At 51.4% G+C, this 26,407-nt stretch overlaps 2 protein-coding genes across 3 annotated transcripts; one reads left to right on the plus strand and one right to left on the minus strand.

Moving 5' to 3' along the window:
- The first annotated feature begins 5 nt into the window (after positions 1-5).
- On the plus strand, positions 6-13,809 carry SRRD (SRR1 domain containing). Its single transcript, XM_070399396.1, has 8 exons — positions 6-169; positions 5,948-5,988; positions 8,841-9,100; positions 9,195-9,293; positions 10,847-11,001; positions 11,420-11,465; positions 11,608-11,790; positions 13,338-13,809. Exons 1-8 carry the CDS (start codon positions 9-11, stop codon positions 13,386-13,388), a joined length of 996 nt encoding a protein of 331 aa, XP_070255497.1. The 5' UTR covers positions 6-8; the 3' UTR covers positions 13,389-13,809.
- Positions 11,392-23,822, minus strand: TFIP11 (tuftelin interacting protein 11). 2 transcript variants are annotated; one of them, XM_070399388.1, is made up of 13 exons: positions 23,741-23,822; positions 21,792-22,006; positions 21,302-21,455; positions 20,641-20,797; positions 19,007-19,134; positions 17,248-17,400; positions 16,013-16,540; positions 15,814-15,920; positions 15,019-15,187; positions 14,431-14,674; positions 13,934-14,076; positions 13,359-13,524; positions 11,392-12,484 (listed from the first exon to the last, which is right to left on the minus strand). In XM_070399388.1, exons 2-13 carry the CDS (start codon positions 21,995-21,997, stop codon positions 12,129-12,131), a joined length of 2,511 nt encoding a protein of 836 aa, XP_070255489.1. In that variant the 5' UTR covers positions 21,998-22,006; positions 23,741-23,822; the 3' UTR covers positions 11,392-12,128. The 2 variants fall into 2 exon arrangements, with proteins under 2 accessions (XP_070255489.1, XP_070255490.1); XM_070399389.1 differs by lacking the exon at positions 23,741-23,822 and adding an exon at positions 23,270-23,290.
- Positions 23,823-26,407: the final 2,585 nt, after the last annotated feature.

A 26,407-nucleotide genomic window follows, 5' to 3' on the forward strand; every position in this document is an offset into this window, starting at 1 on the left:
AGAGGCCAATGGCGGCGACGGAGCTGGAGCCCTGGCGGGCCGCGGCTCCGCGGAGAAGGCGCTCAGCGGCTCGGCGTCCGCGGACGAGGCCAGCGGCGGCGGCCGAGGACCCGGAGGCGGATCCCGAGGTGGACGACGGAGTCGTGCTTCGTCGCGTCCGGGAGGCCCGGTGAGTGGCGGGTCTGAACCTTCGCGCCGAGCCGCAGTCTCGCCAGGTTTCAAGTGGAGTAAGTGCAGCCACTTGAAGAGGCTGTTTGTGAGGGTTTAGCCGAGGCCCAGAGCTCCTCCCGGGCCGGATCGCAGTGAGCGCTCTGATGGCAGTCCCCGCGGGTCACCCTGGGCGGGTATGTCACGTCTGTGCCTCCGTTTGCTCATCTGGGAGGTGGGCGTGAAGAGTTACCTCTAGAGCAGCGGTTCTCAACCTGTGGGCCGCGACCCCTTTGGGGGTCGAACGACCCTTTCACAGGGGTCGCCTAAGACCATCGGAAAACACATCTATAATTACATATTGTTTTTGTGATTAATCACTCTGCTTTAATTATGTTCAATTTGTAACAATGAAAATACATCCTGCATATCAGATATTTACATGACGATTCATAACAGTAGCAATATTACAGTGATGAAGTAGCAACAAAAATAACTTTATGCTTGGGGGTCACCGCAACAGGAGGAACTGTATTAAAGGGTCGCGGCGTTAGGAAGGTTGAGAACCACTGCTCTAGAGGCTTGTTTTAAGGGTTCGGTGGGTTAGTAAATGGAAGCCGTTTGGAACGGTGCCTCCATACTCGGCGTGGTGAACGCAGCACCAGTGTTTGTGGTGTCACTGTTACGCTGATGGTGGTTATTGTTGGCTATTATTGGTTATTGTTGGCTATTGTTGGTTATTGTTGGCGTTGCTAATGCCTGGGAAGCAACACGAGCACGTGATTGTGATTTTCATGATGATCATCATCAGGTAATTGAGCTGCTTTGTGCCTGGCACTTGGTTAAGCATTTTATCAATTTGAACACCTCAGCCACCGGGATCCCGGGGGCAGCTGGTCTTATGGAGACGTAGGTAATGCGTGGACCCAAATTGCTTTGTGACTCCAAACCCTGTGCCTCAGAGCGCCCCACTGTTCTGGTTCCCCCATTCCCCACCCCACACCTTGCTCTCTACGTCAGGTAGCACTTAGCATAGTGCCCAATGAAGGGAACACTCTGTAAACATCGCCTGCTTCTGTTCTTTTGTATCATTGCCTTTTTTGTTTGTGGTCCTTTACGGGCTCAGTAAATAACAGCTTTCCTTAGCATTGCCTTCGATAACAGCTGCAGGCTCATCACAACGGAAAGAAATTAGACTCGTTTTACCTGCTCCCCTCCCCCAGAATTAGGGTCAGGAGGCGGTGGTGACTCAGAGGTTCCCACTAAAGAGAAAGAAGTGGCTGAGCAGCTGTGGAGCCTGAGAGAAAAAGCAGCAGGGCCCGGGCCGGTGGCTGGGTTGGTGGGAGGGTCATTGTACAGCAAAACGGCTGCGGGTTCAATTCCCAGCCAGGCTCCTAGCTAGGTTGCAGATTGGGTCTACGGGAGGCAGCTGGTCACTGTTTCTCTCCTCTCAAAAAAAAAAAAAAAAAATCAATAAAAAGTAAATCCTCAGGTAAGGGTTTTGTTTGCAAAGCAGCAGTGACTGTTTCTAGGATCTGAGGAAGCGGATGGAATGAGTGTGCCTAGGCCAGCCATGGGCAAACTACAGCCCGCGGGCCAGATCCAGCCCGTTTGAAATGAATAAAACTAAAAAAAAAAAGTCCGTACCCTTTTATGTAATGATGTTTACTTTGAATTTATATTAGTTCACACATACACTCCATCCATGCTTTTGTTCCAGTCCTCTGGTCCAATTTAAGAACCCATTGTGGCCCTCGAGTCAAAAAGTTTGCCCAGCCCTGGCCTAGGCCCTAGGGGTTTGGAGAACGCTTAAGGCAGTTTGCATATATCCTCCTCCTCCTCAGCTTCTTCAGTACCCCCGCCCCCACCTGCCTCCACCTGCCCCCCAGGTACAGTGCACTCCCTCCCCTGATGGAGAGGAGCCCCTCACTAAGCTGTTCCCCTGGGTGTGCGAGCTCCCCTTTGCCCTCTGGGAGGAACACGAGGGCAGTCTCCTTACAGGTGTTTTTTCAATTCTGTCTGTTCTCTGAGCCCCCTGAACAGTGGCTTATGGCTTGTCAGTTCAAATCCTATTCATTGTTTTTAACACTTTTTTCCTTGTGATGAGAACCTTTAAAATCTCCCCTATCAATTTTCCAGTATGCAGTGCAGTATGAACTACAGTCATGCTGTGCTTACGTCTCCATCACATTTATTTTGTAACTGGAAGTTTTTACCTTTTCACCCTCTTCACCCATTTCACACCCACCCCAACCTCACCCTCCTCCTCCTGCCTCTGGCAGCCACCAGTCTGTTCTCTCTCTCTGTGAGCTCAGCGTTTTTTGTATTTGTTTTTTTTTAGATTCTACATATACATGAAAGCAAACAGTATGATTTTCTCTGTATGACTCATTTACTTAGCATAATACCCTCAGAGAACATCCACGTTGTCACAGATGGCAAGATTTTGTTCTTTTTTTTATGGCCACCTCTTTTTTTTTTTTTTTTTTTTTTTGCCACATCTTGATCCATTTTCCATCAAGGGACACCTATGTAGATTGTTTTCAGATTTTAGCTGTTGTAAGTAACGCTGCAGTGAGCGTGGGGGTGCAGATGTCTTTTTGAATGAGTGTTTTTGCTTTCTTTGGATAAATACCCAGAAGTGGGATTACTGGATCGTGTGATAGTTCTATTTTTAATTGTTTGAGAAGCCTCCGTAGTGTTGCATATTGTCACCGCACCAGTTTACATTCCCGCCAACAGTGCACACGGATTCCCTTTTCTCCGTATCCTTGCTAACACTAGTTACTTCTTGTCTTATTCTAACAGGTGTGAGGTGGTATCTCATTGTGGTTTTGATTTGCATTTGACTAATGATGTTGAGCATCTTTTCACGTACCCGTTGGCCATTTGTATGTCTTTGGGAAAATGTTCAGATACTCTGTATTTTTGTTAAGTTGTATGAAGTCTTTATATACAGTGGGGCCTTGACTTACGAGTGTCCCGACTAATGAGTTTTTTGAGATACCAGCTGTCTCGGCCGATTTTTTGCATTGAGTTGATAGAGTAATTTGAGTTAAGGAGCTCCTTAACGAGCTCGGTCTCGGAACGAATTAAACTGATAAGTCAAGGCCCCACTGTATGTTGGATCTTAATAAGTATAATTTGCAAATATCTTCTCCCATTTGTTGCTGCCTTTTTGTTTTGTGGATGGGTTTGTGGTTTTTTTGTTTGTTTTTTGTTGTGCAGAAGCTTTTTAGTTTGATGTAGTCCCATTTGTTAATTTTTTTTCTTTTACTTACTTTGCCTTTGGAGTCAAATTCACAAAAAAGACCTCAGACCAATCCCCAGAAACTGGTGTCAATGTTTTCTTCTATGTATTTTACTTTTTTCGGGTTCTATATTCAAATCTTTAGTTCATTTTTGAGTTCATTTTTGTGTATGGTGTAAGATAGTGGCCTAGTTTCATTTTTTTGCATATGGTTGTCCAGTTTTATCATCAGCATTTATTGAAAAGACTTTCTTCATTGTATAGTCTTGGCTCCTTTGTGATAAATTAGTGCCCATATGTGGGTGGGTTTATTTCTAGGCTCTCAATTCTGTTCCATTCGTCTATGTGTTTATTTTTCTGCCAATACCATACTGTTTTGATTATCTAGCTTTGTAGTATAGTTTCAGATCGGGGAGTGTGATACCTTCGGCTTTGTATCTTTTTCTCAGGATTGCTTTGTCTTTTTGGTTTCTTTTGTGGCTCCATGTAAATTTAAGGATTATTTATTTTGTTTCTGTGAAAAATGCCATTGGAATTTTGGTGGGATTAGCTTGAATCTGTAGATTGCCTTTGGTGATATAGACATTTTAACAATGTTAATTCTTCCAATCTGTGAACATGCAATACCTTTCCATCTCTCTGCATCTTCAGTTTCTTTCCACTGTGTCTTACAGTTTTCAGTGTACACGTCCTTTACCTTTGTTTATTTCTTGGTACTTTATTCTTTTTGTTGAGATTACAAGTAAAACTGTTTTCTTTGTTTCTCTTTCTGATGTCATTGTTAGTATATAGAAACTAACAGATTTTTGCATATTTTTGTATCCTGCAAGTTTACTGAATTCGTTTATTAGTTTTTTGGTGGCGTCTTTAGGATTTTATGTATAAATATCATGTCGTCTGCAAATAGTGATAGTTTTCATTCCTCCTTTCCAATTTGGATGTCTTTTATTTTTATTTTTTTTCTTGCCTAATTGCTAAGACTTTCAGTACTGTGTTGAAAAACATTGGGCATCCTTGCCTTATTCCTTATCTTAGAGGAAAAGCTTTGAGTTTTTCTTTATTGAGTATGATGCTAGGTTGGGGGTTGTCATATGCAGCCATATTATGTTAAGATGCTTTCCTTCCATAGCCATTTTTATTGAGTTTTCAATCATAATTGCATGTTGTAGCCTGTCAAATGTTTTTTCTGCACCTATAGAGATTGTCATATGATTTATTTTATGTCTTATTAATGTGGTGTATCAGGTTCATTGATTTTTGGATGTTGAACCATCATTGCATCTCTGGAATGAATTCCACTTGGACATGGTGTATGATCCTTTTGCTGTATTGTTGTACTTGATTTACTAGTATTTTATTTAGGATTTTTGCATATACAGTATGTTCTTTAAAGATATTGGCCTGTGGTTGTGTGTGTGTGTGTTGACCTTGCCGGTTTTAGTATCAGGGTAATGTTGGCCTCATAAAATAAGTTAGGAAGCAATCCCTCTTCAGTTTTTTGGGAAAAAGTTTGAGGAGAAGAAGTATTCAATCTTCTTTGAATGTTCGATAGACTTCACCAGCGAAGCCAGCTGATCCTGGAATTTGGTTTGTTGCCAGGTGTTTGATTTCTGTTTCAAGTTCCTTACGAGTGATCAGTTTGTTCAGGTTTTCCAGTTTTTCATGATTCAGTTTAGGAAGAGTGTATGCTTTACAAATTTGTTCATTTCTTATAGTTGATTCAATTTGTTGGCATATAATTGTTAGTAGCAGTCTCTTTGATGCTTTGTATTTCTATGGTGTGTTTTAATATCTCTGGGTGTATTTCATTTACTTAGGCTCTAATCCAGGAGTTCTCAACCTTCTGGCCCTTTAAATGCATTTCCTCATGTTGTGACCCAACCATAGAATTATTTTCATTGCTACTTCATAACTGTAATGTTGCTACTGTTATGAATCATAATGTAAATATCTGATATGCAGGATGGTCTTAGGCGACCCTGTGAAAGGGTCGTTCAACCGCCAAAGGGGTCGCGACCCACAGGTTGAGAACCGCTGCTCTAATCTTTGTTATTTCCTTCCTTTACTAACTTCGGCTTAGCTTTTCCTTCTATTTCTAGTTCCTGGAGATGTAAAGTTAGGCTGTTTATTTGAGACATCTCCTTTTCCCCCAAACATTGATTTAATGCTTACTCTGTAAAAGCACATTGTTAATATGTAAAGAAAATTTCTTTATGCTCTAGTTGGTTTGGCTCAGTGGGTAGTGTCTGCCTGCGGACTGAAGGGTCCCGGGTTTGATTCCCAGTCAGGGCACATGCCCGGGTTGCGGGCTCGATCCCCAGTGTGGGGCCTCCTCCAGGAAGCCCTCTGTGCTGCTCTCTCTGAGCCCCAGCAGTACGTGCTCTGGCTCTGCCATGTTCGCCGTGTCTCCTCCTCCTGTCACTCAGGGGTGGGCTCTGCGTCTGAGGGCGCCCCGTCATGCTCCCCACATCCAGGTTATGGACAGGAGGGGGTCACTGTCAGGGCCGCCCTGAGGAGAATGGGCGATGACCTCGCCGTTTTTCTCAACAGGGAAGACCTGCGCGTTTCTGACTTCTGGAGCTCAGCACTAGGTGAGTACCGCCCCGCCAAGGCTGGGGGGTGGGGGTGGGAGGGGCCTGAATGTGGGCAGAGAAAGGAATCCCACCCTCATTTGATGACATTTTGCTTTCAGGGTGGTGTACATCTGGGTTCTAATTGTGCCTTCCGCCTTACAGCTGCGTGTTTTTGGCTCTTAACTAACTCTGACCCTAAGTTTCTTCATCTGTGAAATGGAGATGATAATGCATGTCCTGGAGTGTAATTTTGCCTATTAAGTGAGGCTGTTCAAGTGCTTAGAATGGTGCTTGCCTGCTGCAGAGGAGACAGTGACTGTGAGCGGTGATTATCATTGTTGCTGAAATTGGTGTTATCCTGCTCTTTTTCTTTGAGATTACAACGTGGACCCCCCCCCCCCCCCGCCCCCCGCGGTTATACTCTCTTCCTAAACATTACGTGTGGGAACATAAATAATACATCGAGTGGACTTAACAATAGTAGTCTTACAGTAGTTACCATTTTTATTGAAGGGCATTTGCTTTGTTTCATTTGTTTTTTAATTATAAGTTTGCAGTGAGCACCTTTCTGCATTGAGCTTTTACCAAGTTTAAGTTGATGTTCTTGGGATATAGTCCCAGAAAGGAAATTAGTGAAAGGCAGTGACCAACTTGATATCCACTGTCTGGTGGTTTTCCAAAAAGCTTTCCCCACTTCTTTCACAGCAAGGACTGAAAGGGCCCGTTTTTCATGCGACCTTTCCTTCTTGTGGGAATGGCTAGCTTGTTGCTTGTTGTTTTGTTTTGCATCCAGATTTGTGCAAATAAATTCTGTACCAGTGTCATAAAGGAGAGACCAGAGCACCCACCTCCATATGAGGTTTAAAGAGAGTAGTTTTTGTTAGACTCCAGAAGCCCCAGCCTACCTTTTTTTTTTTTTTTTTTCTTTTTTTTTTTTAAAATCTTTATTGTTCAGATTATTACATTTGTTCCTCTTTTTTCCCCCCATAACTCCCCTCCTTCCAGCTCCCACCCCACCCTCCACCCTCACTCCCCACCCACTGAGTTCATCCATAGGTGCATGATTTTTGTCCAGTCACTTCCCGCATCTCCCACACCCCTTTTCCCCCAAGAATAGTCAGTCCATTCCCTTTCTATGTCCCTGATTCATTATAGTCACCAGTTCATTCTGTACATCAGGTTATTTATTCACTTGATTCTTAGATTCATTTGTTGATAGATGCATATTTGTTGTTCATAATTTGTATCTTTACCTTTTTCTTCTTCTTCCTCTTCTTAAAGGATACCTTTCAGCATTTCATATAATACTGGTTTGGCGGTGATGAACTCCTTTAGTTTTTCCTTATCTGTGAAGCTCTTTATCTGACCTTCAATTCTGAATGATAGCTTTGCTGGATAAAGTAATCTTGGTTGTAGGTTCTTGGTATTCAGCACTTTGAATATTTCTTGCCATTCCCTTCTGGCCTGCAAAGTTTCTGTTGAGAAATCAGCTGACAGTCGTATGGGTATTCCCTTGTAGGTAATCGAGCCTCTTTCTCTTGCTGCTTTTAAGATTTTCTCTTTGTCTTTTGCTCTTGGCATTTTAATGATGATGTGTCTTGGTGTGGTCCTCTTTGGATTCCTTTTGTTTGGGGTTCTCTGCGCTTCTTGGACCTGTAAGTCCATTTCTTTCTCCAGGTGGGGGAAGTTTTCTGCCATTATTTCTTGAAATAGGTTTTCAATATCTTGCTGTCTCTCATCTTCTGGCACTCCAATGACTCTGATATTAGTCCGCTTAAAGCTGTCCCAGAGGCTCCTTACACTATCTTCACACTTTCGGATTCTTTTTTCATTTTGCTTTTCCAATTGGGTGTTTTTTGTCGAATCTTTGTTTTGATTCTTGTGCTCCTCTGGTCTGCTATTGGGTATAATATTCTTTATTTCAGTCTGTGTATGCTTACTTTCTAATTTCTTTATCGTAGCATCGAGGGTCTCATTAGTTTTCGTGAGGCTCTGCACAAATTTATGGCAAGCCCTCAAAATTGCGATTCTTAGCTCCATATCCTCCATTTCTGTCATGTTTTTTTGTCTCCGCATCTTTTATGCTTTCTTGGTGCTCCCCCTTGTGGTCTCTGTGCGCAGTCTTGTTCTAGCCAAGCCTTAATTGTTGTAGTTAACACTAGAGGGATTTGACCACCAGGCCGACTCCAGCCTACCTTTTTTAAAAATATGTTTTTATTGCTCTTTAGAGAGAGAGGAAGTGAGAGGGATCGAGAAACACCGATGAAAGAGAAACATCCTCGATAGGCTGCCTCCAGTACAGCCCCTGCTGGGGATGGAGCCTGCAACCCCAGCATGTCCCTGGCTGGGAATCGAACCAGTGACCTCTTGGTTCATGGGTTGATGCCCAATCACTGAACCACACTTTTTTTTACACATTAAATATTCTTACTCCCAGCCGTTTATAGTGTGATATTAAGAGCTCTGCTCCTCGTTCTGTTATAATAAAAAAAAGTTGGAATTTCAAGGCATAACATGAGTTTACCAGGGACCTCCTGTTAAACTAGAATGAGTTTACATTAGTATGTTAGATAGAAACCGTGGCCGTAAATGCAAACGATTTCTTCGCAAACCCTTCTCTGAGGTGGTAGGCTGCGGGGGCCCGGGGACCTGGAGAGCTGGAGAGCCAGCCTGTCAGCTCCGGTGGACACGGCGGCGCGTCCCAGGATGCTGGGAGCAGAGTATCCCAGGGCTGCAGTCTCTGGGGTCCCCTCTCTGAGGAGGTGACGCTGCTGCCGGCCTGCTCCTTGCTCCCTGGCCTGTGGGCTGCTCTGGTGGCTGATGGGGTGCACAGGGTCACTCTGACTGTACTTGGGGGCCTGCTCTTTCAGAAACCATCAACACATGTCTTAAGAAACATCTGGAACAACTGGATGCCCCTGTGGGGGCTCTTTCGGAAGCCATTGGAAGCCTGCACCTAGACTCCTCACCGGATGACTCGGAGGTGGCTCCGGGCTCCATCCCGGGAGAGACCCTGGTCCCGGGGACCTGCGGGTGGAAGTGTGTGTGCTACGGCGTTGGGAACTTTGCCACCTGCGCCATAGCTAGAAGCCAGCTCGCGTTCTTGCTTCTCCTCCTGGAAAAGTGCCAGGTACATTTTGGACTCCTCTTTACCACGCCTCCCTTGGTCTTGCCCACGGCGTGCACACGGGCATTTGGTAGCAATAACTCCGTCCCTCCTGCAGATTCCCAGAAGTCACTGCTGGGTGTATGACCCTCTGTTTAGCCAACTGGAAATTGCAGTCCTTACCACCCTGGGGGTGACTGTCCTCGGTGAGAATGAGGTGAGTGGCTTTGAAAGGGGAGCATGGAGCTAGGGGAACTGCTGACCCGCGGACCCCAGGCTCTGACCCGCGGATGCGGTTTTTTGTTGTTGAAACGGCAGTCCCTCCTCTCTGTTGCTTTCCCGGTGTCTGTGCATGTGACTAGTTACCCTCATTTTGACTGTTGTGCCCATCAGAGAAAAGTAAATTACACAAATGGCGTGAACCAGACGTTAGGTTGATAAAATTTTCGACGAGTGTGTGTCCAGGAATTATGCTAGATTGGTATTTACTGTTATTGAAATACTAAAAGGACACACAATCTCAGTGCCTCAAATGTGGGTTTTCTGGTTGGACTTGACCCTATTCCCAGGGAGGCAATAAAAGGGTACAGAACGGCTCCCCCCTTTGGAGCTGTAGTCAGCCATTCCCACGGCACCTGGCTGAGCTGTGGATGAAGCTTCTGTCCCCCCGGCGCCCCCTAAAATCATTGCGGTTCGAAAGTTCTTGAGGCCTGGAAAAAGGAAATTTCCCACTCGAGGCGAATACCTCTGAGTTTCGTTTTGTATTGTCTTGGGGGGTTATAAAATAATCATTTGATTCCTCTGTTTTGAGAAACTGCCATTTCATTGCTTAAGATGAAAATGAGGCCCAGCTGAAACAGGGACTCATTTGCCGATGTTGGCAAGCTCCTAAAACACGGCCACTTAATACAGATCAGCTTTTCTGAGTGCCTGCTCTGCTGGGCAAGGAGCTCTGGGAGGCGCGACAAACAGGAGCCAGTCCCTGTCTTCAGGGAGCCCCCGGCCACATCAAGGCATGCAGCCTGCAGACAAGTAAATGAAAAGTCAGACAGGCAGGCAGACCCGCGTGCTAGGAACTGAGATCGGAAGGACACCCTTTCTCTTTGGGGGATGGTGGGAGCTTCCTGGGTCTTGAGCTGGGATTTGCGGGTCAGCCACGAGTTTGCTGGGGGACAGGCCCAGGGCTGCAGCCACGAGTTTGCTGGGGGACGGGCCCAGGGCTGCAGCCAGGAGTTTGCTGGGGGACGGGCCCAGGGCTGCAGCCAGGAGTTTGCTGGGGGACGGGCCCAGGGCTGCAGCCAGGAGTTTGCTGGGGGAACAGGGTTAGGGCTGCAGCCAGGAGTTTGCTGGGGGAACAGGGTTAGGGCTGCAGCCAGGAGTTTGCTGGGGGACAGGCCCAGGGCTGCAGCCGCGAGTTTGCTGGGGGACAGTCACTGTTGCCACCCTCACCCCCCTGCTCTCATGGACCCGAGAGGCCCTGTTGTTGAGCCAGAGCGCTCTGTTCGTGGGACACACATTAACTTCATTCTTCCATTCGCTTCCCTCTCAGCTCTCTTTCCTGAGCTGTTGCTATAACTGACATACAGCATCTTAAGTTTAAGGTGCACAGGGTGACACACGTATACTGCAAGATGACGACACAGTAAGGTTAGCCAGCACCTCCATCACGCAACCACGTTTCTGTGTGTGGTGAGGATCCTCAGCTTGTTAGTCTGTCCTGGCCTCTCCCTCCCGTGTGAGAAGTGGTTCCATCTGGGCGTGTTTCCCCAGGAAGGGAAGCGGAGTGTGCGCGGCCAGCCCACCGTCTTTTACATGCTGCACTGCGGGACGGCCCTGTACAACAACCTTCTGTGGAGCAACTGGTCAGCGGATGCCCTTTCCAAGATGGTCATCATTGGGAACAGCTTCCGAGGCCTGGAGGAAAGGTAAGCCGAGATCCGCCAGGCCCCGGGGCGGCCCAGTCCTCAGTGACCCGCAAGCACAACACGTTTCCATGGCTGGTCCTTGGAAAAGGACCAAGAAACTGGACGGAGGGCCAGAGAAGCTGTCACCCTGAGTCAAGCTGTGAAGCAAGCGAAGGAGTCTTTGCCAGGAGCCCCTCCCTTCCCTTAGGCTGGCAGGACTTAATGGGTAGGGGCCACTGGGTTTCTACGCCCTCCTCCTGTTCCCTTGAGGAAGTGGGTGCAGATACTGGGACGTTCACATTTCCTGCGGGATACCTTCTCTACACCCCGTTTTTACATTCTTACCATATTGAAGTCACCTTGCCTTGCTGTATGCCTTCAGCTGGATAAAACCACTCTCGTACCGCCTAATCCTGCTTAAAAACCTTTTTATTTATAGGTTGTTGACAAGGATTCTGCAGAAAAACTATGCCTATGTTGCAAAGGTATCTGACTGACCGAGGGGCGGGATGGGGACGGGTGCGAGTCTCCGCCACTGAGGAGTCTGCCCTTACACGTGCAGGCGGGGCTGGTGGGGGCTCACCGTGCCTATGGAGGTTACATGCTTGACTTGGATTTTCTGCTCAGGTTTTAGAAGGACTGGAGGAGCAGGCGTTTCCCCAGACGGCACAGTACTCGGACGTGTTTAATGACACCTCTGTGCACTGGTTCCCAGTCCAGAAGCTAAAGCAGCTCCCCACGGACACGTGGGCATCTCGGGAAGAGCCAGATTACCGGGACTGCGAGGACCTCGAGATCATCAGGAACCAGGCAGGTGCCTCAGCTACCGGCCCCAACTGGCCGTGATGTAGGAAGTGCTGGCAGAGGCAGCAGCGCCGCTGGGACTGGGGGGGCGGGGGGCCTGCGGGGACTCTGTCCTCCCAGGGCCATTTCTGGAGAGAACAGGAAGCCCTCAGCCTGGCTCTTGAGGGAAGAGCTGTGGAAGGACTTGGTGTAAAGTTTCATGCACTCCCTCAAATCCCTTATCGCACTCCACAGCCTTCCTCGGGGCCTGGCTGGTGGGGAGAACCTACTGAATAGAGAAGTGACTCTTTCAAAGATGGTTCAAAAGATTTAGTCAGAAACGTGTGCAGCTGCCCGGCCACCGCCTACTTGGCCATGTCGATCAGGCTCTGCAGGGAGGTGGGCACCCAGGTCTTCTCGCCCTGGACGAACACCACTCCCCGGTCGATGTAGATGACGATGCGGCCGAAGGTGTAGAGCTGCTTCCCTTCATGTCGCTTCCCGATGACAGGCATGAAGACGATGTTGTGCTCCTCGGCCTTGGTCTCAATGAGGTCCTTAAAGTTCATGGGCACAGAGCTGGCGGCCACGCCGATGCCCCTCTGGGCCATGTTCTCGGCCTCCCGCCGCTCCTGCATGGCCTCGTACTGGAAGTCCTTCCTCCGCTCCGTGTGGGTGAGGTAGGCGATGTTTTCTCGTGCTCCGGGCTGCATGTAGGCACCTGGGAGACAGGGCAGGGGGTGAGGAGAGGCGTCCGATACGCACAGAATCTAGGCTGCGATGGGGCTGAAGTCTGGATATACCCCAGGCACCATCTCCTAAACCTACTGTTACTCACTGAGCAGCTGTGCCGCAGACACAAAACACTAAGAGATGGCCCAGCACCTGCACACCTGGCTGCACTCACGTAAGAATTGGGCTGGAGATTTCTGGCAAATTCCTAGTGGCCAGATTCTGTTCCCATCTTGCCTGGGAGTTTTCACTCCACACTGCCAAAGAGGCAGCCGGCAGAACCCTGAAAACAAAGGCCTGAGCAATAGGGGAATAGATATTAGACGCCTGCCCAGCAACTGCCCACTTTTGGCACAGCAGACACCCACCGAGCGCTAGATACCCCACTCCCAGTAACTCAACCCCTCTAGGTTTTTAGTAAAACCTACAAGGTAGGTGTTACACGTTACTGTTTTACAGGTAAAGAATATGGTCTTAGCGGTTGCCACCAGTGGTCCATGATCCGAAAGGCTGGTGACCGCTGGTCTAAGAGGTTAAGCAACTAAGAGTCAGACTGTGCCCTGACTCTACACTCTGAGCTTACACTTAAGTAGCACACCCAACGCTGGCTGAGCAGGCACACAAATGAACCTTAAAGGACACACAGCACAGTGGGGATGAAGGTAGGCCCTGGAGGCAGACCCAGTGTGAATCTGCTTAAATCTGTCTCCATTCAGAGAGAGGCGCCCCTCCCAGTCACAGGAGAGCTGGTGGCTGAGTCAGGTCTGCTGGAGTGGAGGGTGAGTTACACTGTAGTCAGCCCCCAGGGACCTGAAGACTCTGTCTGTCTCTTACATGTGCAGAAACACGGAGCCCCCACTCACCGACGTTCGAGGACACCGCCCTGTTCATGATGTCCAGCGCTTCGTTGAACTTGTCCTTGATGGACGGGTGCGCCAGCACTTGGTCTGAGAACATGGACTTCCAGCCCAGGTACCACTTGGTGATCTCCTCGTAATTGGGGCTGTTACTGAGCCAGGAGCACAGCACCTGCCAGAAACGAACGAGTAAGAAACTTGCATCCAAAGTGGCAACAAATGGGAGCCAAACATTGAAAGGGGCCCTTTGCTGTTTTACTCCTGGTCCTACAAGCTGGTGCCGCTGATGGGGCTGAAAGCCAGGCCCTCAGGAGTGTGGGATGTGGAGGCAGCTTGATAGCTCAGTGCCTTGCGGGTAAACTGAGCCTCCGCCTCCTGTGTATACAACAGGGATGTCAGTCCCTACCCCAAAATAATGCAAATAAAGTGCTCAGAGCATCTGGCACATGGTCATAAATGGCAGTCACTGGTATTGCTTCACTCGTTCCTGTCAGTCACAGCACTGCCATCCAACAGCCACCCAAGAATTAAGCGAACCTCCCCTGCCTCCCCCCCACCCCCAGCAAAGCAAAACAAGGCACCTGAAGCCACTTGGGGAAGAAGTGCTTTTCCAGGAGCCCCACCAGGCTGGAGACGGAGATCATCCCTTCCCAGTCGATGACCCAGTAGAAGGCATCCATGTGCTGCTGGTGGGGGTTGATGACCAGCTCCCCGAGGCACATGCCTGCAAGGGAAAGCCAGGCTCTGAGAGAAGCTTCGCCTGAGGGGCTAGTGTGTGGTTGGCCTTTAAAGGTCATTTTCTTCTCAAACCCAGAATCAAATCCCATGACAATCCCAGGACGCCGATGGCTATCCTGTTGCCAGAAGCCTAGACCAGTCTGACATGGTCACCACAGCCTTAAGGGCTCTGACTTCATTTATATTCAGCCTCAGTGCACAGAAGCGGCACCTCTTTTACGGTGAGAAGCCCATGTGCTAATGCGGCTCCAAGGCCTTGTTCTGAGAAGCACAACCACTAAGCTGGCCCAGAGAAACCAAGGCCAAAGCCGCTGGCCTGGATGCTTCCCCACATCCTTACCCAGCTTGGGCACGATGTTCTTGACCATGAAGGCCTCCCAGGAGCCAGGGGTGAAGACGTCTTTCCAGGGCTGGAGGATGAGCTTGGCAGAGGAGTCGCTGGGGTGCCACTTCTGCAGGGCGCTGGACAGCTTGCTGCGGATGGGGGAGTACAGCGGCTCCAGGCGCGCCTGCATGAGGGGCAGCCACGGGTGGATCCAGGAGTGGATGGGCACGGTGTCCGTGAGTGGGTTCCAGTTCTCCACCTGCAGGGAGTGGGGGAAACAGCGACGTTCACGCAGCCTGTGGGGGATCAAACGATGCCCTGGCGGTTAATGGCGAGGACGCTAGGTGCTCTCTTGGCCAAGGTCCAGCCCTTTGCGTGTGTGTGGGACACATTTGGTACTAAGGCAGCCAAATAAAAATATTCCCAAGCAATTGTATTACAGCTCAGAAATGGCAGCGTTCACTTTAAGAAACCAAGTTAATTCCCTGTTAATGGGGGCTGTGGGGAGACACGTGCTGCTACAACGGCTGGAGGTACTGGGGCAGCAGCTGTGCTGACACTTGTTAACGGCAGGCGCTCTAGCAGCACTGGCTCCGGGCCTACCTCCTTCTGCAGCTTGGGGAAGATGAGCTGGTCCAGGATGTTGTCCAGCACCCACACGGGGATGATGTGCACCCAGCTATCCAGGAAGTCCACCATGGGCTCACAGTTCCGGGGTTGCCACTGGGTGACGATATTTCGAACAAAAGGCATCCAGACTTCCCATATCAGCCTGTGAGAGAGACAGAGGGCAGGTTCACGGTGTGCAAGGCGCACCACACCCGCTTCTCTAGAGTAAGAAAGGGCAGCGGCATGGACATCCGGGCAGAGAACCGCCAGGCCGGGCCCCACGCTGACCACACCTGCGCCAGCCGCCTCTTTCCTGGCTGCTCACCCAGCCTCGGGACCTTTTATTGGCAGCGCCTACTGGCAGGGTTGCTGCGGGGTCACACAGGCTCACGGCCCCACACACAGCGCCTCGCAAGATGTCGTGTGCTTTTCCACCCAGAGCTCTGCACAGCAGACACCTCTCACCCTTTGGTTACAGATTAAATGTCCCCCTGAGCTTCTGCCTCAAACCTCCCCCCAGAGGCATACTTTCCTGATCCTCTGCCACTGGGGTGTATGTGTTCACTCCTTATCCACTATCTGCCTTTTCCAGTTGCCACAGGAACTGTAAGGCTGGCTGCTTTACTCCCAGGGTCAGCCTGGCACACGCGTGACCTCAGTAGACACTCGACAAGTGTCAAGTGAAGTAATGAACAAGGACCGAAATCCCCAGCAGTGCCAGCGTGGGGCAGAAAGCCTGGTGCTCCCCCTCCCACCCCAGCAGGTAGCAGCCTGTCCCCGTCCGCTGACCTGTGAAAGGCGTCTGCCGAGAGGTCCTGGCCACCGTGCGACAGGAGCTGGTCGTTCTCCAGGAGGCTCTTCCACTTGGAGATGATCTCGGTGCCGTAGGTGCAGTCCTGGGGGGAGGAGAGCAGCTGAGAGGCTGCCTCTGGCAGCTCCCCCCAACAGTGTCGGGGCAGAGGCGAGGCCGACTTCCCCGACCACTCACTTTGAGGGGGTCCCACTCCTTGAAGTACTCCTTCATGAGCGGGTAGACGATGGCCACGGCCAGGTCCACGCGGTCGGACATGCGGTACTCCTCGTAGTACTTGTCCTGCAGGGTCTCGAAGATGCGGGCGCACTCGTCCAGGGTGAGCGGGTGGCTGCAGCCGGGCTGCATGCGCCGCTCGCACTCCTCCACCAGCTCCAGCACTTTGCTGAGGTTGGAGATGGCCCGCTCCTCGTGGTCCAGCACCTCCGACATCTTCTCCAGCTCGTGCGAGAGGTTCACCACCATGTCCCGCTCGTACTGCAGCTGCCGGTCGTTCTGGATGATCTCCTGCTCCGTGAGGTCGATGAGCAGCTGCAGGTTGTGCTCCAGCTCCGGCAGCGCAAAGCCCGGGGCCTTGGCCTCCTTGCCGGACAGCGGCAGCTGCTGGGACTGCGGCGGCAGCCCGTCGTCGGGGATGTTGTGCTTGTGGCTGATCTGGCTGTAGCTGTAGTAGACCTTCTGCTCCCGGCCCGTCATGTCTATGACCTTGGAGAGGGCAGAGGGACAGGTTAGCACTCACTGCTGCCTATGAAACAGACACAAGGCCGGGAAGACACGCTGTGAGGAGAACGGTGTAGAGCCCGCTATTGAGCACAGCTGTGGGTGCAGTGGGCCTGTGCTGCCCTAGCTGCGAGGGGAAGTGACGTGTGTAAAATGTCATCTGTTCTCAAAAGGACAAATTCAATGCTGCTCTGCCCCGAGGACTGTCCTGCACCCTAACCTGAACCCTTCCCGGTGTTAAGAGCCTTAAAGACCGGCCTGTTCTTTACCTGATTGTACTCTGAGAATCTATCCTTAAAAATGAAACAAAGACACGGCTTTATGTGCACACCAGCTTGTCTAAAAGCCAGGAAACAGCTACAGGTCTAGCAGTAAGGGGACCAGTCACAGCGCAGTGAAGAGACGCCACACGGAGTCTGACCCTTCGCTGCTGTGAGCTTCAGCAGAGGCGGGTGTGCGGCTCACACACGGACCCCATGGGAGTGCCGGGCACACGGCAGGAACCAGGTGACTTACTGACCGTGTGAGGATGGTGAAGGGATAGGCTGCTATCCAGCAAGAAAAGCAGGATGAACAAAAACCAAACCCGGCCAGGAGCCTGGAAGGGGCCTGAGGAGCCCTGGTGCTGGCGTCTGGCTGTGGTGTCCTTGTTCCCAGTGCCCCAGCCTGGCCCGGAGTCCGAGGGCACGTACCTTGACCTGCGAAAGCTCCTTCTGGGGAGCCGTGAGCTTCTTGCTGGTCCTGCCCTTGGCCTTCAGCTCCTCCACCGTCTTGTAGGAGTACTTGGGCTTCTTCTTGCTCCCGCTGGGGTCCTTCCTCCACTGGCTCAGCTCCTTCTGAAACTCCTGAACGAGAGGGTGCGTCCGTCACACCAGAAGGCCCCCTTCTGACGGCAGGTGGGGCCGCTCCCTTCGACCTTCACAAGGTCATGCTAGGATTGTGCCTGTGTGACACTAAACCACCTAATGATACTCGACACCCGCTCCCCCTCTTACAAATAGTGGGGTTCAGAAGGCAGGTACACTGATTGGAAAGAAAAATAAAGACATTTCCTGATCGTCCAGGATGGCAGGCACTGCTGGTTCTAAGTCTGCCTCACGTCAAACGTAGAAAACAGCATCAGGGTCTTAAGTACACAGACCCTGGTTCTAAGCAAGTGCAGGCAAACCACTGGCCCCTCAGCTTCGGGCAGAGCCTCTCAGCAGGGTGTGCGGAGCCTGGGGGAAGGTGCACAGGACAGGAGGCAGCTTGGTCTGAGGGTCGTGGAGTCCGGAACCCAGCAGTGGGCTTTGTGTTTGTCACTTCTTTTCCTCATGGTGTTAGTTTAAGACTTGTGGCCGGCAGGCGTGGCTCCGTGGTTGAGCATCCACCTATGACCCAGGAGGTCAGTTTGATTCCCGGTCAGGGCACATGCCTGGGTGTGTGGGGGCTCCATACCAGTGTGGGGTGTGCAGGAGGCAGCCGATCAATGATTCTCTCTCATCATTGATGTTTCTATCTCTCTCTCCTTTCCTCCCTGAAATCAATAAAAACGTATTTTAAAAAGAGTGGTCATTTTTTTCTCAAAAAGAAGATAATAACCTGGACATCTACTTTGGGGAAATCAGAAAAATCGGGCAACACTGAGCCCACATTCCAATAGTCGCCTAGAGCTGGGTAGACACTACCCTCTACATGGGCTATGCCCTGGCCTGTCTGCCTCAGGCCCCGCCACACACCTGCTCACCTACATCACTGACGCCACATGCCTGGCATCTGTTAGTGTCTAAGTCTGAGACCTCCTGGCTCAGTAGGAGGAGAGGGCCAATGACAAGAATAATGACGTGTGTCTTTGTGGCATCCTGCTTCCCCCATAATGCAAAGGAGGAAAAAGTAACCTATCCATGAGGAGAGCTGGCACCTTCTGTCGCTGAAGCAAAGCGATGCCCAGCTGACAGGTGCCCCTGCTGCATGTGGGAGGAGACCCTAGCACCTGACGTGGCCTCCAGGCGGGCGGCGTGGGCCTCTCACCGCCATGCACGCCCCTCCCTCCCTGCTCCGTGTGCTGCCATCCTGCACGCCTCCCGAGGTCTCCACTGTCAGGCTCCGAGCTGCTCTGACCTCTGGCCTCCTCTCTCGCTGCGGCTGAGGCCCTCCCTCTGCCAGGTGTCACCTGAAATGTCTTCTTCCTACGAGGTCTGCCCTGACCCCATTTATGTCAAGCCCACCACCTCCCCTCGCCCCCATCTGATCCTCTACCTTGGCACTTAGCAGGTACTGCTCTTTCTAACCCCACCGCCGATGACTGTTCACCGACGGTCCGCCAGGCTCTAAGCCACTGGTCACGGCCACCCACCCTCCAGCCTGGCCTGTAACCTGGACAATCACCACCTGAAGACTGACAGTGAATGAGCGAACACACACACACAAATGACACAGACCCCGCCCGCCCCGCCTCCAGACTCCAGTTACCTCTTCCGCTTCCTCCTCCGAGTCCACCACAGGGAAGTCCTGCAGGGACTGGGTGGTCCGCTCGGAGCCGTACGCTCCCACCGCACCTTTTCCTTTCCTCTGCTTGGCTTCGATTGGCGTGATGATACCTGACGAGTTTCAGCAAAAGGAAAAGGGAGAGGCTTCAGGTCACAGCAGTTCTTGTCTCTGAATCCGCCACTCGTGATGTCACACGTCTTGGGCCTCACGCACACTAGACGGGGCCCAGGGAAGAGAGCTTGTCTCTGTCCCTCACCCCCGCCCACGTCCTGTGGCTGGACCCTGAGCTGCCACAGACCAGGGCTGCGTGAGGCATTTAGGTCCTACACACAGACCTCCGTCTCCACCCGCATCCATTTCGTAGTGGATTCGAGAGAGGAGAACAATCATTTGTAACTGGGAACTCGGGACAATTCTCTGCTCGATCGGAAGCCTTCAGCATGGAAAGTGCAGGGACTCAGATGACACCGAATGGCGATTCCGACTGAAGCAGGTGAAGCTGCATTGGAGAGCCACCTACTTGGCATTCAGACCAACTGTGCTTCGCTTGTTTTATAACGTGTGTAAGCCTTGGAATGAAATGTTCTAGTAACAGTTTCTAACCAAGACCCCAGCATTTCAATACAGATTTCCCCTCACCCCAAACTCTCCCCTCCCACTTCCAGTCAGTGCTGTTGAAATCTCAATGAGAACATCCCCCTCTCCTTCCTGGCCACCATTTCTATCTTCCCTTTGTGGATTTCTCATAAGCTAATGTTTTCAGCACATAACCTGGATTTAACTGTCACACTCACTCAGGGAGTGGAATATGAGTGAATGACAGAAACTACTACAAACTCCAGGTGGTGGTGCCCCGGCAGAGGCTCCAGGCCCAGGGAAGCCGTCTGCAGGAAGAAGGCACCTGCGTGGGCTGGTGGCCTGGGACTGAGGTGAGGATGTGTGCGGGGAGCTGTCCCCAGAATGCGTCTGAGGCCGGGTGGGGGGAAAGGACAGGAGGCGGAGCTCCTGGGAGGATGGAGGGAGCGAATGCAGGGTTTGCTCAGCCCAGCTTGCAGCTACATGGCTCCTGCTATTAAAAAGCTACACACAGTGCTTTATGGCTTTCCTGGAGGACACACGGCTGCCTCTGCAGAGCTGAGATGCCTGTGAGCAGGGACCACTGACTCTCAAGCTTTCAGGGTCCAGGAAAGTCAATGAAAACAAGTCAAATGGGGTTGGGGGGGGGGGGGGACAGAGACTGCCTCCAGGAGCAGCCAGGGGCATGGTCCCGAGCAGCTAGGATTCAGCTGAACCCATCACTGCAGGCAGGTCTAGAATTTCAGGAGCGAGGGTCTCATTTTTAAATATTGGCAACAAAGTCCTTTTTTTTTTTTTTTTTTTTTAGAAAAAATGAGGCCAAAAAGCCTGTTTTCAGCCCATGAGCTTACTGCCTGTTTCAGACCCTCCTCCTCCTCCTGCTGAAACCAGTGTCTTATTAGCGTCTGTAGTGCCAGGCAGCGTAGGAGACAGTCTGTCTTGTGCTGGCTGAGGAGTTCAGATACTTTCCAAGGAGCAAAGCAGACACTCTCCCCTCCTCGGCCCTGGCCCCTCCCACAGAGGCCCCCCCAGGCCCGTACCTTGCGCGTTCTTGCCGAGGCCCCTCCCAGGGACGTAGCCCATCTTCTGCAGGAGCTTCTGCCCGATCCCCTTCGTGTGTCTCTCCCAGCTGCCAAAATCCATGAACGACTTGGTTCCTCCTGCAAAGCCTTTCTGGCTGGGTTTAAAATTGCCACCCTGCAAAGCAACAGCAGAGCTCAGATGATGGAAAATCTAAGCAAGCAAGCTCGACTGGTGGGAAAATGGCCCGGCGGTCGCAGGCACCTTGGCAGGTCACACAGACCTAATGTGTGTCTGATGTGGAAAGAGACTGCACAGCACACTTCAACCCGGAAGCAACCGGACTCCAGCTGGGCCCTCACCCGCTAGGAGGGGCTTAGGCTGCAGTGACCTGCCGAGGACATTGCTAAGGCCACAGTCCTTCCATAAAGATGCTACCGTTCTTTTGCCCTGGCTGGTGTGGTTCAGTGGATAGAGCGTCAGCCTGCAGACTGAAGGGTCCCAGGTTCGATTCTGGTCAAGAGCACAAGCCTGGGTTGCAGGCATGATCCCCAGTAGGGGTCGTGCAGGAGGCAGTCGATCAATGATTTTCTCTGATCATTAATGTTTCTATCTCCCCCACTCCCTTCCTCCCTGAAATCAATAAAAGTATATTTAAAAAGAAAAGAAAAAAGATGTTACCGTTTTTAACTTCTTCGGCCCGAAATCCTTAGGAAATTCTTCCTGCTTAACAGGCTTCTCTTCATCGTCAGAATCTTCCAGCTCCGCCTCCTCCGCCGCCGCTTTCTTGAGGCCCGCGCTGATGAAGTTGACGGGCGCGGAGTAGTCTCGGGCCCTGCAGGCAGACACAGTGCCCCGCGTGGGAATCCTAAATCAGTTACAAACTTCCATATGTGAGCTGCTGACTAATGCCTGTCTCCACCCACTGGGGTCTGGGCCGCTAGCACCAGGCCCTACATAGCTGCCCAATAACAGTAACAGTGGTTAACGCAGCGGGAGGACAGCACTCGAGCCTCAAGAGGAAAACGGGCCTCCCTAGCTGATGTCCTAGCTAAGGGACTCAGCAAGGCCAGGAGAGAAGTATAGTTAGTGGGGTAGCTCCCAAAACCCCCCCTCTTTACCCCAGCCCCTTCCCTAAAGCAGAAGGAAGCAGCCCCGTGGCAGCCAGTACCGTTTGCCTCCGAAGCTGGGCCTCTCTTCATCCGAGTCCCGCTCTGCCCACACTCCGTAGGTGGCCTCTTCCTTGGTCTGCCAATGCCGCTGCCGGTTGGGGTTGAACTCATTCTGCAGATCCCAGTCAGTGATCTCAAAGTTCTCCCTCTCGTCGTCGTCGTCCATGTGGCCTTCCCCGTCCCGGTACAAGTGGGACAGCGACATGGCCAGTCACTGAGGGAACAGACGAAAGAGGCGCAGTCGGTGATCGGTTCTGAGCATCAACGGAAGACTTCCTTGTGAATTCCTCTTCCTGCCTGCCTTCCCAACTCCCTGCAAACTCCCAAGTCCATCCATCACCGTGACAAGCTAAGCAAGCAGGCATTACAATCTTACTTTAGACCTTAGCCGGTGTGGCTCATTGGATAGGCCTTCAGACTGAAGGGTCCTGGGTTCAATTCCGCTCAAGGGCACAAGCCCGGGTTTCAGACTTGATCCCCAGTCGGGGGGGGGGGGGGGGGGGGCGGCGTGCAGGAGGCAGCCAATCAATGATTCTCTCTCATCATTGATGTTTCTATCTCTCTGTCTCTCGCCCTTCCTCTCTGAAGTCGATAAAAATATATTTTAAAACACACACACACACACAAAACCAACCGTGTTTTAGGAAGCAATGGGTACTAAGACAGGTGGACCAAAAGGCTCATCCCAAGAGTCTGTGATTTCTAACCATGTATTTCCTTGTCCTAGTCACCTAGTCAGTGTCATAAAACATCTCTCACACAAAAATAACCACGTTGTTCTATAAGTGACTGCTCAGAAGGTGTGCAGACAGCACCCCTACTCCACATTTACGTCTGGGAGAGTTCTATCTGGACCCTGGCGCCCCCAGGAAGCGATTTCTTTAGAATGTGCTTTCTGAAGCGCATCACTTGTTGAGACCCCAAGACTCCGTTCTCCTCCCCAACACGAACCGACCTTCTGCGGAGCTGGAAGGCAGCTGCGAGTGGGAGCACAAGCGTAACAGTCAAGCAGCTCCAGACTGGACTACAACACCCAGCTCCCGGCAGCGGGTGATGAGCTTCAGCTGCCTCTTACACCATCAACCACCGCATTAAGCGCCGCCCGCGCCCTGGAGGGGCCTGTAAGGCGAAGCCCAGGAGCTGCTACTTGAAAAACTTCACTCGGACTAAGTGCCCAAGGGGAGCAGCTGTTCCCGGGTCCCATGATTACCGCTGTCATCGTTAGAGTCGGGAGTGAGCCTAACGAGGACGGGGAAACCAGGCCGCCCGTGTTCAAATCCCCCCTCTCCCAGGCACTGTCCAGCGAGGGGCGCCACTCGGTGACCACGGACCGCATGGCAGTAACTGGACCCTTGTCCGCCAGTGGCCTCAGCGACAGGGATCCAGGACTCCGCAGGCGGCGCCCCCCAGCCCCGCTCTCTTAGGTGGTTTTCCCTGCTCCTTCGACTCCCTTTGGGCGCTTCTGCATCCGACCCACCCGCGTGCAAACGAGGAAAATGCCCCGCGGAGCCCCAGGGCCGTGGGCACCAGGCCTGGTAACGACCGCAGGGTTGTCACGCGTGGGAGGGCGCTCGGCTCGGGCTCAGCTCCGGCCGGACGCTTCGGGCCGAGCACCCAGCGTCAGCCTCGAGGCGCTCCACCGGGTCGGCGCGGGCGACTCAGCGAGCCGGGCAGGAAACTGAGGCCGAGACGCTAGACGGCCACCGCGGGCGGCCCTGCAGCAGGCGGGCCCGAAGCCGAGGCGCGGGCGACTCTCCCCGCCGTCCCGCTGCGCCGTGTGGCTTCGGGCCCCAAGCCGACCCCGCGGTGACCCGAGCGCCCGCCCCCCTCGGCCTCGGCCGAGCCTCTGCGAAACGGAAGCGGGGCCGAGGCTGCCTCCCTCCCGGGAACTGACACCCGCTTCCCTGGGGCGGAGTCCCCGTCCCTTCCGCCCCGCAGCCCGGCTCACCTCCTACGAGCTCAACGTCCCAAACTCCTACTGCGAGCGAGAAGCGCGGTTCCGGAAGTCGGTACCCGAAACCCGGAAGTGCAGTGACCGGCGCACAGGCAATGACGTCAGAGAGCGGAAACGGCGCGCTGGTTGCCATGGCAGCAAGAAAGCCTGGAGGGGCCGTGGCTCAGAGCCGCAGGACGGAGATACTAGAAAGCAGGCGCAGATTCTCAGGGTCCCACGTGGCTGGGGCGGGGGCTGAGGTCCCGGCCAGGTCGCCTCCCTGCTGCGCCTGCCTCGTGGCGACGCTCAGCCTGTGATAAAAGGGATGGACGTCGCCGAGCCTTCTTGGTGGCTCCTCTGTCTACCTCACATTCTAAATCTGTGAAACGGGGACACAGGACTCGTTCATAGGATAGTGATGAGGAATTGTGAGACATCAAGGCGGGCGGGACAGGCCTTCGTGTGGGAATAATGAAGGGCAAGACCGTATCCTGACCCTGGCCGGTTTGGTTCAATGGATAGAGCGTCGGCCTGTGGACTGAAGGGTCCCAGGTTCGATTCCGGTCAAGGGCATATGCCCGGGATGTGGGCTCGGTCCCCAGTCGGGGACATGCAGGAGGCAGGCGATCAGTGATTCTCTCTCATCATTGATGTTTCTATCTCTCTCCCTCTTCCTTCCTCTCTGAAATCAATAAAAATAAATTTTTTAAAAAAGAATGCAGGCTCTGATTCGAGTGCACATCAAGAATAGGACAAATTGCCGAAACCGGTATGGCTCAGTGGATAGAGCGTCGGCCTGCGGACTGAAGGGTCCCAGGTTCGATTCCGGTCAAGGGCATGTACCTGGGTTGCGGGCACATCCCCAGCGGGAGATGTGCGGGAGGCAGCTGATCCATGTTTCTCATTGATGTTTCTAACTCTCTATCTCTCTCCCTTCCTCTCTGTAAAAAATCAATAAAATATATTTCTTAAAAAAAGAATAGGACAAATCGCAATCACATACCACTTGATAGGATGCCTTAAGAAAATTGCAGCATCGCTCCTGTGATATTCCTGACAAAAATACATAATCTGAACCAAATCACGAGTATACATCAGACGAACCCAAAAAAAGGGCATTCTACCAAAAAATTTGCTTGTAATCTTCAAAAGTGCCAAGGTCGTGTAAGTTAGAGACCCTGGAACTGTTCCATACTGAGAGACATGTCAATTACTAGTAAATGCAATAAATGATTCTGAACTGGATCTTCTTACTGTAAAGAAATTTATTGGGTGCTGTTCTCAGATTTGTCCACAAGAGGGGGCACTATTGTAACCCATCCCTGCTGGACAAGAGCCCTTTAGGTCTCTCAATAGGGTTTTCTTTTCAGACTCGCAGAATTCATTACTAGGGTGCTGTTCTAAGAATGTCCACAAGAGGGCACTATTGAGACTCTTCCCTGCAGGGCGAGAGCCCTCTAGGTCTCTCAAGTTGACGCCCGAAAACCCCCAAATACTTTCGTATTTCCAACCAAGACATTCTCCAATTTAACTGCAAAATAACCATCAAAATCAGGAAATTAAAACATTGCGTACCGCATAGAAATCTCTAAGACATACGCCAGGGACAAACTGCACGTTATTTAAATCATCATAATGCACTTTAGGTGTTGTTTTTCAATAATTATAACATTTTTATTTACAAAAACAATTAAAGTTCCTAGTACTTTTTTAACGTATGGTACTGCGTAAAACATTTTCCGCTATGAAGAGGGACCAAACAAAATTTACATAAATATCTAGATTCGCTCCTTTTTCCATGGGCGTGAAAAATGAGAACACTCGTGAGCGGTCCTTAACAGATGGTGCGCAAAACACGAGAAAACTCCTGAGCGGTACGAAATGTGTTAACATTGGCACATCACTGCCATGGACACCTGAGACTCTATTTGAATTTTGCCAATTGTCCCAATACATTTTCTTTTTTATTTTTTTTGAGAACAGCACACTAGTAAGGGAAAGGTTGCAATAGTTCCCTCTTGTGGACATTATGAGAACAGCACCCTAGTAATAAATTCTGCGAGTCTGAAAACCCTTTTGAGAGACCTAGAGGGCTTTGGCCCTGCAGGGAAGTCAAAATAGTGCCCTCTTGTGGACATCCTGGGAACAGCACCCAATAAATTTTTTTACAGCAAAAGACGCAGTTCATAGTCATGTGTTGCATTTAATCGCCATGTCTCTTTAGTCTCCTTCAGTGTGGAACAGTTCCAGGGTCTCTGACTTACACGATCTAATTTTATATGATTGAGAGACAAAAACTTCTATGCATTTAGAATTTTTAAAATGGAGTTTCTAGCCGAAACCGGTTTGGCTCAGTGGATAGGGCATCGGCCTGCGGACTGAAGGGTCCCGGGTTCCATTCCTGTCAAGGGCATGTACCTGGGTTGCGGGCACATCTCCAGTAGGAGATGTGCAGGAGGCAGCTGATCGATGTTTCTCTCTCATTGATGTTTCTAACTCTCTCTCTCCCTTCCTCTCTGTAAAAAAATCAATAAAATACATTTTTTTAAAAAATGGAGTTTCTATGCCGAAGCCAGTTTGGCTCAGTGGATAGAGCGTCGGCCTGCGGACTGAAGGGTCCCGGGTTCGATTCCGGTCAAGGGCATGTACCTGGGTTGCGGGCACATCTCCAGTGGGAGATGT

Source organism: Myotis yumanensis, unplaced genomic scaffold (assembly GCF_028538775.1).
Source record: "Myotis yumanensis isolate MYYU_CA2020_CCGP unplaced genomic scaffold, mMyoYum1.0.hap1 SCAF_19, whole genome shotgun sequence".
Taxonomy (NCBI): domain Eukaryota; kingdom Metazoa; phylum Chordata; class Mammalia; order Chiroptera; family Vespertilionidae; genus Myotis; species Myotis yumanensis.